Source organism: Bicyclus anynana, chromosome 5, assembly GCF_947172395.1.
Source record: "Bicyclus anynana chromosome 5, ilBicAnyn1.1, whole genome shotgun sequence".
NCBI lineage: Eukaryota > Metazoa > Arthropoda > Insecta > Lepidoptera > Nymphalidae > Bicyclus > Bicyclus anynana.
Genome location: NC_069087.1, coordinates 14,478,543 through 14,494,654, shown reverse-complemented (window position 1 = coordinate 14,494,654; position 16,112 = coordinate 14,478,543). Strand labels below are relative to the sequence as shown.

At 37.0% G+C, this 16,112-nt stretch overlaps 1 protein-coding gene across 1 annotated transcript in view; it reads right to left on the bottom strand.

The window, feature by feature from the left end:
* Nucleotides 1-16,112, bottom strand: part of LOC112052141 (inositol hexakisphosphate and diphosphoinositol-pentakisphosphate kinase) — a 41,221-nt gene that overhangs the window by 5,260 nt on the left and 19,849 nt on the right. The window contains 5 exon segments of the mRNA XM_052881779.1: nucleotides 138-250; nucleotides 2,027-2,165; nucleotides 2,813-2,995; nucleotides 3,978-4,382; nucleotides 8,891-8,975. Of these exon segments, the coding sequence (XP_052737739.1) occupies nucleotides 138-250; nucleotides 2,027-2,165; nucleotides 2,813-2,995; nucleotides 3,978-4,382; nucleotides 8,891-8,975 (925 nt within the window).

Sequence of the window (16,112 nt, the reverse complement as noted above, 5' to 3'; positions counted from 1 at the left end):
TGTGTGCGTGTCTGCGAGTGCGTGCTTGCGGTTCGTGTATACGTATGTATATCGATGTGTGCTTGCTTGCGTTGCGTATACGTATGCATATCGATGTGTGCGTGTCTGTGTATGCGTGTGTGCGTGTGCGGCGGTACCTGCGGCGCGCGCGGCGGGCACGAGCGCGGAGAGCCCGCTGGAGAGCGCGCACAAGGTGGCCGCCTCGCCCCACTCGGGCGCTTTGCTCGCCACATTTCTACTCCAATTGCTACTGCAATCCACAATGATCAATGGACGTCGCCCCCCACGGCCACGGGCCGGTGTGACGTCAGCTTTGTAATCAACTCGCGCTCAGTCGCGTTTTATACAACATTGAAAAATGTATTTATTAAAAAAAAAACATCGACCCGCTTCTCATGGGATCGCAAATTAAAGAGACTTTACGGAACTTTAGTTTTACAAATCTGTGTTATATTTAAATTCGTTCTCAAACTATTAATCCTCTCGACAACAGTCGATAAGTTTAAAATATATAATATAATAACAATAATTACAAAAGTGATAAAATTCATGTTATGTACCTGACTGAAAAATGAGAATTGAAATTCTATTAAAACTGCTTAAGAAAGTTAAAGTGCGCGTTCACTCGTAAGTTGTAGTACCTTATAAGCGGTTAATTACAAAAACTGACAGCGTTTGTGAGATGCTCGTCATAGCCACAGACAATTGTATGTACAACACGTAGTACTAATACAGTTCTATCGACGATGGTTTTTAGTGAGTTACTAAATATTCAAAACAGAAAAGAAAACAAGAAAGCCTTAAATTAGCACATTTTTTCATAAAATAGCACAGACAAGACAATGAGCGAAGATAAGTAGTTCTTAAAAAAGTTTTCCGAATGGTTTTCTTAACATAACATTTTGCCAATTGTCTTTTAACTGCTCAATCTCTAGAAAGTTGAAGAAGCTTTAAAGTTTCATGTAATTTATAGCGCAAAGTTGTATGTGTTTTGCTCATAAATTTTGCATAAAGTACCCCTAGATAATTCCTCAGCATAGATTTTCAAGAAAAATAAAAAACGATGTTTCTTTCTAATTTTTAAGCAAGGAAGTCAATTCAATTTTGCTTTTAAACTTTTATAAAATTACTGAAGAGTGTGCCATACTTATCAAGTATAAGTTAAAATTCCAAAGATATTATTTATAAAAATTATGCACAATAAATTTTATTACGAATAAAATTCACCTGTGATTTTTCCAATTTGACACTAGGGGTACATTTTTAGCAGTTGCTCATTTCGTTCCAGTAATTTTGAATGCAAAGTTCGGAAGACATGATTAAGTTGTCCAAAGTGGCAGTCAAACACTAACATTCTAAACCGCTAATGTGAGTCCTTCGTTTACACCCTTACATACATGCAGTTTACGGTGATGTAAACGACCATGGGCCCCGCAAACCATAATCTATAGATCCCATCCGATCGATTTCTTCTTTATGTGTACTCGGTGTCTAAAAGGGGGTTTGTTATACGTTAGTCGAAAAGCAGATTGTGTAAATTCAATGTGATTATTTTCTCGTATTTATTTCTAACAAAAGCATTTGCTTGTTTGTCAAGAATGGTATAAAATTTGCTGTGGGTAAAATTATGGCGTTTTTAAAGACTAAATAATTCTGACTTAGAAGCTGTTATTTCTATTAAATGGACCTATTTTTTAGCATTTAGTGATAATTTTGGATGTTAACCAGACAGTGAGTTTATCTTGCTATACGAAATGTTGCTAGTTACAAAAAAAATTTGAAAGATTTTCTGTTATTGAAGGCTAAAATAAATAAACTTGAATACTAAGTTCTAACTACAGGCCGGTTGTGCATTGTGCAGTCTATAATCTGCGAGGCGGACGTTAAGGGAAAATATTTGTATACCTCTTTTTATTTTTCAGAGGAATTGTTCTTGTCGTATTCGAAATTTGACGCGTAGTGGGATTTATCGGTCGGCCGTTAGTCTATGGTCTGCGGGGCCGATGTGAAGGGAGAACATGTATACCTCTCGGATGAATTATTCTTGTTGTGCTCGGAGTTCGACGCGTAGTTGGAATTGGGTGAAGACGGGCCTGCCGACGACAGGCCGCTTGGCAGCTCTCCGGACGACGACATCAGGGATGACGGACCGCTCCAACCGACACCTACGTTTACTTACTTTTAAAATAAGTTTATTGCATACATAGGTAGGTAAAAACAAACATAATAGTTTTTAAAAGCAAAAGACGTCCTTTGACTTTTGGCAACTCACTAACAGTAATCTCTTCCAGACACCCGAAACCTAACCTAAAATAAGGTAAGAAAGTGACGAAACTTACAGTTAGACTTCTCAGAAGTTAAAACCAGTCCTAAGAGTCTTCCAGACAACCTCAAATTAAAGGATCAATAAATATATTCTGTAAAACGTCAGCAAAATATATGTTTTTTTGAGTTAGTTCGTAACATTTTTCTTGACCGTTGTTTCGGCATTGGGCTATTTTTGCTCCATTGGCTTTTGGGATTGGGCGCAACAGAATTTTATAGATGCCCATTAACTACTAATAGCAGCGGCATCGAAACTAACTCTCTCTTTCGTTTCATTGCAATGAAAACGATATTTTCACTAGAGTTAATGTTTCACCGCTACCCCGGTTAACAATGTCCTTTTTTGTTTAAGTTTTTTCTCTCCATAGGTATATATTATGTCATAGATACATGCTAGACCTATATCGACCACTTTGCATGTGCACTATATCGACTGCATGAGGTAGATAGTGCTGCAGGTATCTATGGTATCTGTGGTATATCTCACTGTTGGTGGGCGAAGGCAGCTTGGGCGCGGGCGGCGGCGCGGGGTGCGCGGGCGGCGTGCCCAGCAGCACGGGCGCCTCGGTGACGCGCTCCAGGAACACGTCGAGCTGACGCAGCGACAGCGCGTTGTGCAGCGTCTCCAGCGGGCGGATGGCCGGCACCCCGCCGAACCCTTCCAGCGCAGCTGCAAAGTCATCATTTCATCATCATTACCATCATTACATTTGCTGTCCCATAACCTATTCCTTCCTGGTTTTCGATTGAGCTGAAATTTTGGCATGCGTGTATAAATCGAATGACAATTCAATATTTTTATAACACAGAGCCGATCTGATGATGGAGCTGGAAGGTAATAAAAATTAAACAACGCAACACCATCGACCTTGGGCTCGGTTAATTCGTTTTGACAAGTACTTAAATATTAGATGGTAATTAGAGGATGATGATGGAGTTGATTTGGTTTTGAGGATAAATTCCTCAGTAGCTTTTTTTTTTTATAAAAGAATATTACCAATATTCCCATTGCCCTCCAACTAGTCGGGAAAGACTGTATTAGGAGTGGGTACGACAATAGTCGGGGATCGAACCACCACCCCTCGGCGATGAGTCCGACCACTCTTACCTTTGAGCTATTGAGGCTCTACAAACCTGAAGACAAAAGTCATCAAACAGTGCGTGTTGCCAATGATGACCTATAGTTTCGAGACTTGGTCACTAACTATGGCCTCATAAGAAGGCCCAGAGTCACACAGGGCGATGGAATGAGCTATGCTAGGAGTATCTCTGCGTGATCAAATAGAAATGAGGAGATCTGCAGAACAACCAAAGTCAATGACACAGCTCAACGTATTGCGACCCCGCACTTCAAAGCGCAGTGTTGGTCGATCGCCCAGCAGGTGGACTGCCGACATCAAGCGAGTCGGAGGTATTCGTTGGATACAGGCGGCAGGATCGTGATGTTTGGAAGTCCCTACAAAAGGCCTATGTCCTACAGTTGACGTCCATCGGCTGATATGATGATGGACCTGGAAGGTGGCCATAGGAACTCCATAATTAAATAATGCAACCCCATCGAGATTGGGCTCGTTTTATTCGTCTAGACGAGTACTTTGATACTAGATATTCGGGCTCTATTATGTCATAGGTTAATTCAGCTCGGTACTCACTGTTGGAGGCGTTGGCAGCGGGGATCATAACACGCAGGTTGGGCGCGGAGCTGGACCCGGAGATGACGGCGGTGCTGAAGAGCCCCTGCGCGCCCGCCAGCCGGCCGCGCGCCAGCCCCAGCATCTTGAGGTAGCTCATCTGGCCGGCGATGCTGTGCCGCTGGCGCCGCCCTGCGCCGCGCACGCTACAGTCCGCCGCGGGGGAGGCGGCGCGCGACGCGGGCCACGAGCGCAGCCCCGCCCCGCGCGCGCCCTCCGCCCCGGCCCCGAACGTCAGCGCCGACAGCGGCAGCTCGTTCGTCGACGACTCTACGCCCTCCACGTTGACGGCGGGCGCCACCAGCGGGGTGGGAGGGGTCGACGGTGGGGGGGACGCGGATCGCGATACGATTAGTGATGGCATGTCTGTGTGTGTTAGATGAGGTGCGACACGGACGTTACGTGATAGATGCGAGCGGAGTGTCGTTAGATACGGGGGGTGACGGAAACAAAATATATTAGTGTGTCGCTCTGACTCACGGAAAAAGATAGACAGAAACGGGTCGACGAAACTGAACATTATAATAGTTTTCAGGTTGTCTTCACATGGTTGCTACAAAACCACTTTTTGTAGGTACATACGAAATTTTGTAGTAGGGAATTTTTATTGGTCTAATTTTTACATCTCATAATAAGTCCAAGAGATTTTTATTTAGTAAAAATATATCATCGTTAAAATATATCATTTAAAATTTTCATTGGTCATTGAATTGAATATGACAAAAATAGACTCTAATTGCAGTCTCACCAACATGCTTTTTCCCTGATTGTCTAACTTTTTCATAAGAGTCGAGTTACAGAAGAAGATAAGAATATAAAGATAAATAAAATAGAGAAAAATATACATATCATACGTAAGATAAAAAAGAGTATGTAGTAAGATAGTAAGTACAGTGCGTCGAAGCGTGCCGGATGATAGACTGCGATAGACGCTGGAAACTGAACCGGAGCCCCGAGACCGAAGCCCTGGCGCGGCGCGTGACGACTGCTCGGACAAGCGCAGCCGCGCGCCGCCATACTACTCCCGCACTCACACGTGTGTGACTGAGGGAGAAGTATCGCGGCTGAAGCGTACGTTTGTGGCACTTAAAAACATTTTTTTTTTGTGTTTTATTGAACATACGAAGTAACTTTTTACACACATATATAGCTTAATTAATTCTCTACCCATGACTGACGATTGTGATCACTCCTATGGTGAGTAATCTTTTGATACATACGATTTTAGACCACCCTTAGCTATTTGATCAGCAGAAGCGATGTAGAAGGTACAGGCAATTGTCATATTTAATTTATAAATTATAGGCAAATGTTCTGGTTTCACTTGCATAGTTAAATATAGTTATGAAACTCTATCGTTGTATTTCTATCGGTAAAAGAATTTTCAAAAACGATTCAATAGATCTAGAGATTACCCTGTATAACCTCACAAACTCGTTATAATATAAAGATAAGCACGACAAACGACATTTATTATGAGAAGTTTATAGCAAAATGTATAACTAATAATTGTTAGTCTAACCATAAACAACCTGGATTTGAGGCGCCATATTTATATTTTAAGGTTCATGACCTCAGGTAGTTGAATAGTGTGTGTAACAAAGTTACTTCGTATATAATCATATTGTAACATTCTAATAAATAATCAGTTACATGTTAATAAAACTCAACAGCATGCCAACTCAAACAATAGTCACACGCACACACGCACACGCGAGGAGCAAGAATGCAACGCAAACACACACAAGATCACCGGCCAGAATGAGCTCAAGTAGGCAGCGAGGCGCCGCCGCGGCGAAGTTCTACACACTCCAAAATACACAAGTCAAATAATACACAACATAACGGGGCATTTTATTCTGATTAACTTTGAAATATTAAATACATATTATGTACAAAAATTTAAAAAAAGCTTCTAAAACTTTGAAGAGGTAACGTTAGAGGATAATATAATATTGTGATAAATGATATACAATAATATTACAAATATAACTACATAATTAGGATTTTGTTAATAATATGATTTTATGTCTATCCGATTGTGATGAAAAATTTGCGAGTTATTGTCCAAATATATGTGAAGCTTTCTGAATTCATTTTATAAAACCAATTTAAAATATATTTCGCATAAGTAGTTCTTTAATAAATATTGCAGTGCATGTATGGAAATTTTGTATTTTATTATAAAAAATATAATTTTAATGTAAAATACCCCATTATCATAAAAATAAGTTTTTTTAATTAACCCTAATTTTCATACAATTAAGAAAAACATAAGAAAAGTAGTTTACTTCAATTAACATACATAGCAGGCGACCAAAGAGACATAGCATATAGATTCCAGATATTGGAGGCGGTGTTCTTATAAATTTTCGTAAATAAATTCCGTGTAAATAGTGAGGTTAAGATGCAGTAAACACGTGATTTGAGGCTACAGTATCTAAGGGGCTTTAAGGCTTAAAGTAAACATTGACATATATTACTGGGCAATAATTACATAGAGAATTTAAAGATTGATTACACTTGTGAATTTATGATTCATCAATTAAATCTTATTCTCATTAATTAGAAATAAATATGGAATATCCGCTAGTTTTAAATAAAAGGACACCCCAGCAAGTAGTACCAAAATGAAGGACAAATAATCATAGAATGAAATATAGAAGAACCTAAGTATATAGCAACATATAATGAAGTTGCTAACCCACAAAGATTTTTATCCATGTAATATAGATAAATAGATGCAATTGAGATAAAAAATATATAATATAATAGTATACATAAAATATTTAAATTTGATAGTCTCTCTCTCATTTTGTACGAGTTAATAAATTCTCTGGGCAGGCACTCAAATCACACGCAAACAATAATTAATATCAATAATATAAAATCTAATATAATAACATTAGCTGATGCAGTAAAATATCTCAATAAATAAATATTTAAATTATATAATTAATAAGTAATCAATATTACGTGTTGCCATAGTTTAGTTTTTATATTGCCGTCTCGTCTCATTATGCCGCCATTAAGATTCAAATGTTAATTATTATTAATGCTACGTTTGTATGTGTTACTACTATATACAAAGTCATAAAATTATTATCATGCATACAACCTACATATAAATATAATCTTGAATTAAATTTCTAGTGAGTTCAATAACTAATTAATAGTAATGGGTGAAGAAAATTAAATAATTTTATCGACTTGGCAAATGTAGAGCAAAAAATAACCTAATAAAACTGGAAAGTGTGAATGTATGGCCATTTGCCAAAGCGTGGACGCGGACAGGCATTTAGTGATAACAAATCAACTACTGAAAACTAATTTGATGAATATATTTTATGTGATGGCAAATCGTAGTGGGACACCCCACTTATATTATTACATCTATATTGAATCAAAATCTAGGGGATTATACTAAAATCGTGTTAATGTTTACTAAAACTTTATCTTTTTAGTCAGTTATATCAGGAAGTATTCACAGGTAGTTGCATAATTATTTAAATAATAAAGCTATAGTCCGGGTATAATTTGGTGCGTATAATGCAATACAAAAAAGTATCAGTACAAGTTAATAATAATGGAACTAAAAAAACTCGCTGTGTGGCAACACCACGTTAACTGTCATTATCACAAAGATCAAGTCAATAAAGGGCAACCAATTATTATTGATAGTTTTATCAGATTATTAAAATCATAGTGTACCGGACGAATTACAATAAATATAATTTATTTATTCATCTAAATAAATTATATTTATTGTAATTCGTCTGGTACACTATGATGAATGACTTGAATTTATTTAAATTTAATAAATGTAAATCATGAAATAAGCTATCTTAGTATCCATAACGCATGATGCTTACTTCGGAGCTAGATTCTAAGTATTCTCCAAATATATATATTAATTTATCGAAATTACAGAATAATATTATTTTCAACAGTTTAAGAAAAAATACCAAGTATCAGGGTAGTTACAGTCCGAAGTGGATGAGAGAACAGTGTTACCCTTTGAACGAGAATAAGTGACTACAGCGCCCTCATTTATTTATCTACTCTTTTGTATCGCACTAGCACTATACTATCTATTGTTTACCAAAATGTTATAATTCCACTGCTTAGCTATAAAATCAAACAATGTGTTATGTTGTGTGGAATGTAACAAAATCCACACGAAAGATAGGGAAGAGTCGCCATGTTGTATTGTTTATTTTTACCCATTACACATATTTAAGGACAGTCAAACACATGTGTGTCTACAACGCCTTTTTTGACCAACTTCAAAAACCTGACATGTATTTTTTTTTATTTATATTTTTCTTTTCGTTCATCCATTGAATCTAGATGGCGCTGTACAGTGTTATGTTACTTTGAAACAGGTTATTATCACCAAAATATATAGTTTTAAATAATAACTTTTCAATAATAAGTAGGTATTATTATATAAAAAAAGAACAGTGTAATCGTTAGTTAAAAATATAGTTCCAGTATCCAATTAACATAGTTGTGAAGAGTAGTATTTTTATGTTCCCCCACACACACACAAATACGCAATAATATATTGTCAATAATATAGCGCATATGCGTGTGTGTGGCACGTTATAGCGTTGGGGATCAGTTATGTCTACACTATATTATGAGATTCCAGTTGCCAGATTTTGTCATTGCAAAGTCGGGATTTAGGAACTCTTTGAGTGAAAAAGCGGGATTTTTGCGTCGTAAAAAGACGGGACATTTAATTTTAATTTAAAAATCGGGACGTCTAGCAACGCTGATCGTCCATTGTTCTTGTAGTTAGATTACTAAGATTAGTGTATACTCACACACGAGCAAGTCAGCGGTGTGTGCGTGTGTGTGCGCGCACTTACCATTGTCGTGTGTCTGTTTGTGTTGGTCGTAGCTGCGCGCGCGCGGCTGCGGGTCTTCTGCCTCTTTGGACTCCTTTTCTTCGCTCTGTAACGCGCGGATTTTTGTTTATACATGGTGTCCCGTAATTAATGAATAAAAAAATTATAAACCACCTATTTAAAACTCATTTGAATAGTTTTCCAATAATCCTTAGGGTGACCAATTTATATTTTGAATCAGTTTTTTAAATGCTTGTAGCTGCTGTAATTAATATTTTAAGATCTGATTTTTGTTACACATTACTGATTAAATTACCAATGTATTATTGGCGTTTTATCCTTTAATTACGGGACATCCTGTATATTTGTCATAATATATTTTTATTATGGCCTGCTGCTGCGAGCCGCGCGCGAATACGCGTCGCAGTTTCGTGCCGCATTGCAAGAACCAGCTTATGACTGAGGGCCCCGTATACGTTCGAAATTAGTCGGATATACTCCGACGTCGTATCACGCGAGTTTTAGCCGTGTTTCATAATAAATTAATATGAATAACACTCATAGTTTAAATTCTAAAATAAAACACTAATATTGTAATACAATATTACATACTGCTAAATTTTAGCTTGTGCCATAGTTAGTTACCACCCTACTAACTAAAACGTATCGCCAAGTGATATAGCGTTCTAGTACGATGTTGTATAGAAACCCAAAGGGGTGTGTATTTTCATCCTCGTCCTAACAAGTTAGCCTGCTTCCATCTTAGATTGCATCATCACTTACCGTGAGATTGTACTCAAGGGCTAACTTATAAAGAATCGACGAATCTCGAATACGGTTATAAAGAAGAAACAATGAGAGAATCAGTGCTGTATAAACTGTATATTATATATGTTGATATTTCTTAGTATTTTGTTACATATTTAACTATTTTCTTTTTTATGCGTTATTTTCTTTTATACAACGTGTCCCAAAATTCAACGATAAGCGGGCGCCAAAAGATTGACCTGCTCATGAGCACTTAAGGAAAAATAATAAAAAAAATATACCTAAATTTTTTTTTTAGTTACAAAATAAATTTTAAAATTCTTTGAAAATTTACACCTTGTATGATATTTTGAACTACCGCAGCTACAATTTCTTAAATATGCTTAAGATTTTTTTTGTATCGGAACCTAAGTAGTACTACTATTCACCACAACTCTTAAAAACACCACAATGCCCGCAGTTTTTACACAAAAAAATATCAAAATATTTTTTTTCCCTCAAATTTTTAAAGATTTTTACTTTCAGTCTACTTTGACTCATGGTCTTGCAAAAAAAAGTATGAACACCGCTATGGCAAGTTATTTTCAAAGTTGACGCAACTAATCAAGATTTCAAAATAGTATAATACCCTAGGATAACTAGTCGCAAAAAAAAAAATATGCGTACCATTTGTAAACAAGAACTAAATTTCTAAAATGTTTTTGCTCCTAGAAATCACTTTTACTTTATGCACAAAATGATGTGAGTCATACGTTGCAATTTCCTAGAATTTTAATGGAACGAACGATAACATTTAAAAATAAGAGAGAGAGAAAGATAGCGATAAGTATACGTTAGAGAGGGATAGACAGATGTTCTTTGTTGAATGACAATGATGCAGGTAAAGAAAATCCTGTTCCCAGCAAGTCAGTACGCTCTGCTCCTTTGTTTACTGCGCAACTTTCCGTATTCAATTGACGTGGCTCTCGTACTAACGACTTTTGGCTTTGCATTTTGGACTGGACTTAAGTGATCTGCAAACTGAACTGACCTGGCATTATTTTGGACTGTGCCTGTGTTTTGTGAATTGGACTTTTGGTGTATTTTGGACTGTTTAGCGTTATCATGCCGCAACCATACACGCCGATGGAATACGCTAACATGCATCTCATTTATGGAGAATGTCGGTGCAATGCTAACGCTGCTAGCAGATTGTATCGAGAAAGGTACCCAAACGCTCAAAGATATCCAGATTATCGGGTATTTATGAATGTGCATCAAGCGTTTTCGGAGGGTCGTTTGCCGTCAGCTAGAAGAAACGCTGGAAGACCTAGATCGGAATGCGATGAAGAAGTTCTCAATGAAATAAACATTGATTCAACTACCTCAGTGCGTGCCATAGAAGCAGCTACGGGAATCCCAAAAAGTTCAGCACATCGAATACTAAAACGTCATCGGCTACACCCATATCATTACAGACGTGTACAAACGTTACTATCACGGGACTATCCACTGCGGATCGCATTTTGCCGAGTGATGCTTCAAAAGCATCGGGAAGATCCTCAGTTCTTGGATAAAGTACTATGGTCGGATGAAACAACCTGCAAGAAAGATGGCTATTTAAATCTTCACAACCTACACAGCTGGAGCAATGAGAATCCGCACCTGATGAGAGAAGACAAATCCCAATATCAATTTAAGGTCAACTTATGGACGGGCATTTTAAATGGAAAAGTGATTGGGCCTTTTGAATTACAAGGAAACTTAGATGGGGACAGTTATTTGAACTTTTTACAAAATGATTTGCAAGAATTACTAAAAGACGTCCCCCTAAGCGACCTTCAAAATATGTGGTATCAAAATGATGGTTGCCCAGCTCACTACGCTCGTCCTGTGAGACAATACCTAGACCACGAGTATCCGGGGCGTTGGATCGGGCGACTTGGTCCTATCCTATGGCCACCCCGATCACCCGACCTAAACCCCCTGGATTTCTTTTATTGGGGTTGTCTCAAAGACAGGATCTACGCAAAACCGATTACGACATTGGACGAGCTTCGGCAAAAAATCACTCAGGCTGCGGCACATATCAATGCTAGAAGATATGCGCGAAAAATAAAACGGTCGTTTTTAAGGCGATGTCGTGCCTGTATTAATGCCGGTGGAAAACAATTCGAACATTTACTTTAATGTTGTGTAATTAAAATAACAAACACATTTTTGGAACATAGTAAAATTTATTACTAACAACAAGAACAATTAAGAAATTTGGTTCTTGTTTACAAATGGTACGCATATTTTTTTTTGTGACTAGTTATCCTAGGGTATTATACTATTTTGAAATCTTGATTAGTTGCGTCAACTTTGAAAATAACTTGCCATAGCGGTGTTCATACTTTTTTTTGCAAGACCATGAGTCAAAGTAGACTGAAAGTAAAAATCTTTAAAAATTTGAGGGAAAAAAAATATTTTGTTTTTTTTTTGTGTAAAAACTGCGGGCATTGTGGTGTTTTTAAGAGTTGTGGTGAATAGTAGTACTACTTAGGTTCCGATACAAAAAAAATCTTAAGCATATTTAAGAAATTGTAGCTGCGGTAGTTCAAAATATCATACAAGGTGTAAATTTTCAAAGAATTTTAAAATTTATTTTGTAACTAAAAAAAAAATTTAGGTATATTTTTTTTATTATTTTTCCTTAAGTGCTCATGAGCAGGTCAATCTTTTGGCGCCCGCTTATCGTTGAATTTTGGGACACGTTGTATATTACTTCTGTTCACCCTAGCCTATATCTTTATAATTTTTATTATTAGTTTCTTCTAGTTAGGTTGCTTGGAAGAGATCGCTTTTTAGCGATAAGGCCGCCTATTGTGCATTTTCTTTTTTTCCATTATTTTTCTGTATTGTATGTTTCTTTGTGATGTACAATAAAGTATATTTTCATTTCATTTCATTATAAATATACAGTCCAAAAGGTCACTAAAAAACGTTCATATTAAAGACACAAAGAACAGAATGTGTGCAAGTACCGGATGATTGGGCGTGTGCGAGCGAGCGCGCAGCTCCTCGCTGAGCCGCGCCGCCAGCGTCGACGCCTCGTGACCACTCACCGTGTAGTGGAGATTGCTGGAAGGGCATACATATACATTATTAGCGCTCGCCTGCGACTTCGTCCGCCCTTAGACCTCTTTAATCCTATCACAAAATCTGTTCTTAGTGGATACCTACTAACTATAGACTACATCCCTGCCAAATTTCAGCTTTGTACATCAAGCTGTTTTCGAGTCATCAAGTACGCTAAAATCGAGCGCGGAGTGATGTCCTGCCGCCATAAATCAACAAAAAAAAATATCTGGTAAGTAACAACTTTTGTTACTCTACCCTCTTATCTTGTATCAATAACAAGGTTATTAAAAGTTGTTACTAACCAGCTGTTTTTTTACTGTTCCTTAATTAATAGTTATACAATTTAACAGCCACATTGTCCTACAAATTGCGTGGTACATTATCTCGTTCCGGCGCTCTGAAATTTTCATTTCCTGGTAACTCAGCTACCAGAATTAAGAATTTTCGTAAACAAAAAAGTTGATCGTCTCGTCAAGATGAAGCTACTTACGAAAAATTAGCTTGTTGAAAAATCAGGTGAACAAAATGTTCTAGGGATCCCTGACAATTTACACTATATTATATTTACTAACCAAATGGGTATGGGATCTGACGGTCTCAATTTAGAGCTGGACAGTTTTCTCGGCGAAAATGTATTGTCCAGTTCGTCCAAATTTTCCTGAAATATTAAAAAAAAAAAAAATTAGTACAAAAAGGTTTGCTAATAATAATCAAATATACGAATTCAGCATGCTTCACTATCTATACAATTTCTAAGATCATACCATATCCTGATTGTATCTATTTTGTCGTATTTCACACTATAAATACTGAGAAATACGTTACCAACACTATATACACTATGTACCAAGAATATTGGTATAGAACAATATAAAAAAAAAAGAATATTTGCCAAATCTTTCAAATATGACCAATATTCCCATTCCACTACAACTAGTCGGGAAAGACTGTATTAAGAATGGGTACGACAATAGACCAACGGGGCGGGGATCGAACCACCACCCCTCACCACTTTGCACCCAAAGACAGCTTTATTTCATCTCAGTAGTTATATTATTTAAGCTCAACTTACAGGTTGTAAAGTCTCCTGGCTAGCCATCTGGTCATCTTCTACTTCCTCTTCTATACATTTCACTTCGTCGGAGGGACTCTGCTGTAGACAATTGTATGAAGTGTTCAAAAGATTCCAAATATTAGGGCCCACACAGACAAACAGCTTTCAGGTTTTCTGAGTAACTGAGAGCAACGTAACTAGTGGACGTCCGCGACATCGTCCGCGTGGAATTAAGTTTTTAACAAATCCTGCGTGAACCATGGATTATGGAAAAATATCCAATCCAGAGTAAAATCCATTTCCATTTCCATTTCAAAGTATCAAATAAACTCAAAAACTACTAGACCACATTGAAAAGTTGTTTCTCCGCTACAAGCTACATTATCAGGGAGTGAAATACACAGGTGAAACCGCGGGGAGTTGGAACTCTTTCTACTTTATAAAATGAATAAATTCCGAAATCCAGTACGTCAGGAGCACTTCCAAATTAGCCCACTACTATCTTGATTAATAAGAATCATTTATTTGCAATAAACATATTTTATGTTCTATGTATTAAAGTAACAATGTTTCACCAATAATAAGTATACAAATATTTTAAAAACATATTAAATTAAATTAAATGCCATTAAATTTTTGAACTTTTTTTAACCTATTTATTTGAAGCAAAGTATTAATTAACATTTGGAGTAGTAACAGTTTTATTTTAGAAGTTTTTCAAGATTTTCTTAAAGTGTTAGCTTGCTGACGCTTCTATCTGGAAGGTGTTGTGTTATCTAAAAGGCTGTATTGTCATTTAATATTAATTTAGAATATTGGAGTAGATTTCACTGAGGTTATAATTCAACAATGTTGTTCTTACCGAGTTGTTGGTGGTGGAATGGTTGCGACTGTGTGGTCTGAAGCCGGGCCCGGGGGGCAAGTTCTTTTGCACACAGCAGTTCACACCAGGGCTGAAGTGCAGCTCCACATGGAATCTGGAAGAGTTAACAATTTATTATCAAATTATGACACATTAGACAGAGCCTATAGGCAAGTTATGCTTGTCTACCTTACCTTTCTTCTGAGCAAGGGTCTTTGGTAGGGTCTTCGTAGAGCATGACCACAATCTGCGACATGTAGTTGAGTTCCGATACCATCGACACATACTCCATAGCTCGCCTCCATTGCTCGTCATTTAAGATCTTGAATAAAAAAAAGATGAAAATTAAATTGACAGTACAAATTCAGCCACACAGTGTCACAGCTTTTATTAGTAAGATATTATAGTTTTTTAATAAAAAAAAATTAGGGCTGTTTTTTAAACATGAGCAATATAGTATTGGATAGAAGCAGGCGTTACTTTGCGGAAGTTCATCATGATTATATAATGATTTATTTATTTTGCTATCATCCGCGAAAATTCGGCGAACCCATGCGACAACGTCACCCAGGTCCGACAAAATACTCTCTACGTACGTTTCACCCCGAAACCGGAGCATCCTCAGGAGATGTTGACTCTACAACGTGCAATTGCAAAGTGTCGTTTTCGACCTTTGCTTCGTCTTTTATAGACCAAAAAGTAGGTGGGGCAAGAGGTGGGCGTTGCCAAGATACTCATAATATAAGCGATTTATCTTGCATCGCATTCAAACATTTTTATTAGTGGTGACTTCGATAACTCTATTTGTTCATTTAATAAGGTAATTCCTGACTTATTATGTTTTATTATTTCTAATTGTTCCAAAACGCATAGTCGTAGGCCTTTATTGCAAGTGTGTAAAATGTCATACATATGATTATCTGCCAGCTTATGACCAGTATCTAGGAGATGCTTTGCAAAGTGCGACCTTTGTGGACGGTCATTTCGAGCAGCGGATATGTGTTCCTTGTAACGTGTATCAAAATTCCGACCGGTTTGACCAATATATGTTGCATTACATTCAGAACATTGCAATTTATATACTCCCGATTTATGTTGCTTTTCTAGTTTATCTTTACCATTGCAAATATTTTTAAGAGAGTTATTTGTTCTGAAAGCCACATTTATATCATGCTTTCTAAGTGTTTTTGCAATACGTTCCGATACTGGACCAAAGTATGTTAGACTAGCTTTAAATTTTTTAGGTTTTTCTAATGGAATTCCATAAAGTTCTTTCTAATCAACACCAATTGTTTCTTATTGATTATTCTATTCACAATATTCGGGTTGTATCCATTCGAAATGGCCATGCGATATATTATATTTAATTCCTTGTTATACTGATCCCTAGTTAGAGGAATGGACATCAGTCTATGAACATAACTATGGAAAGCTGCTAATTTATGTTTGCCATGATG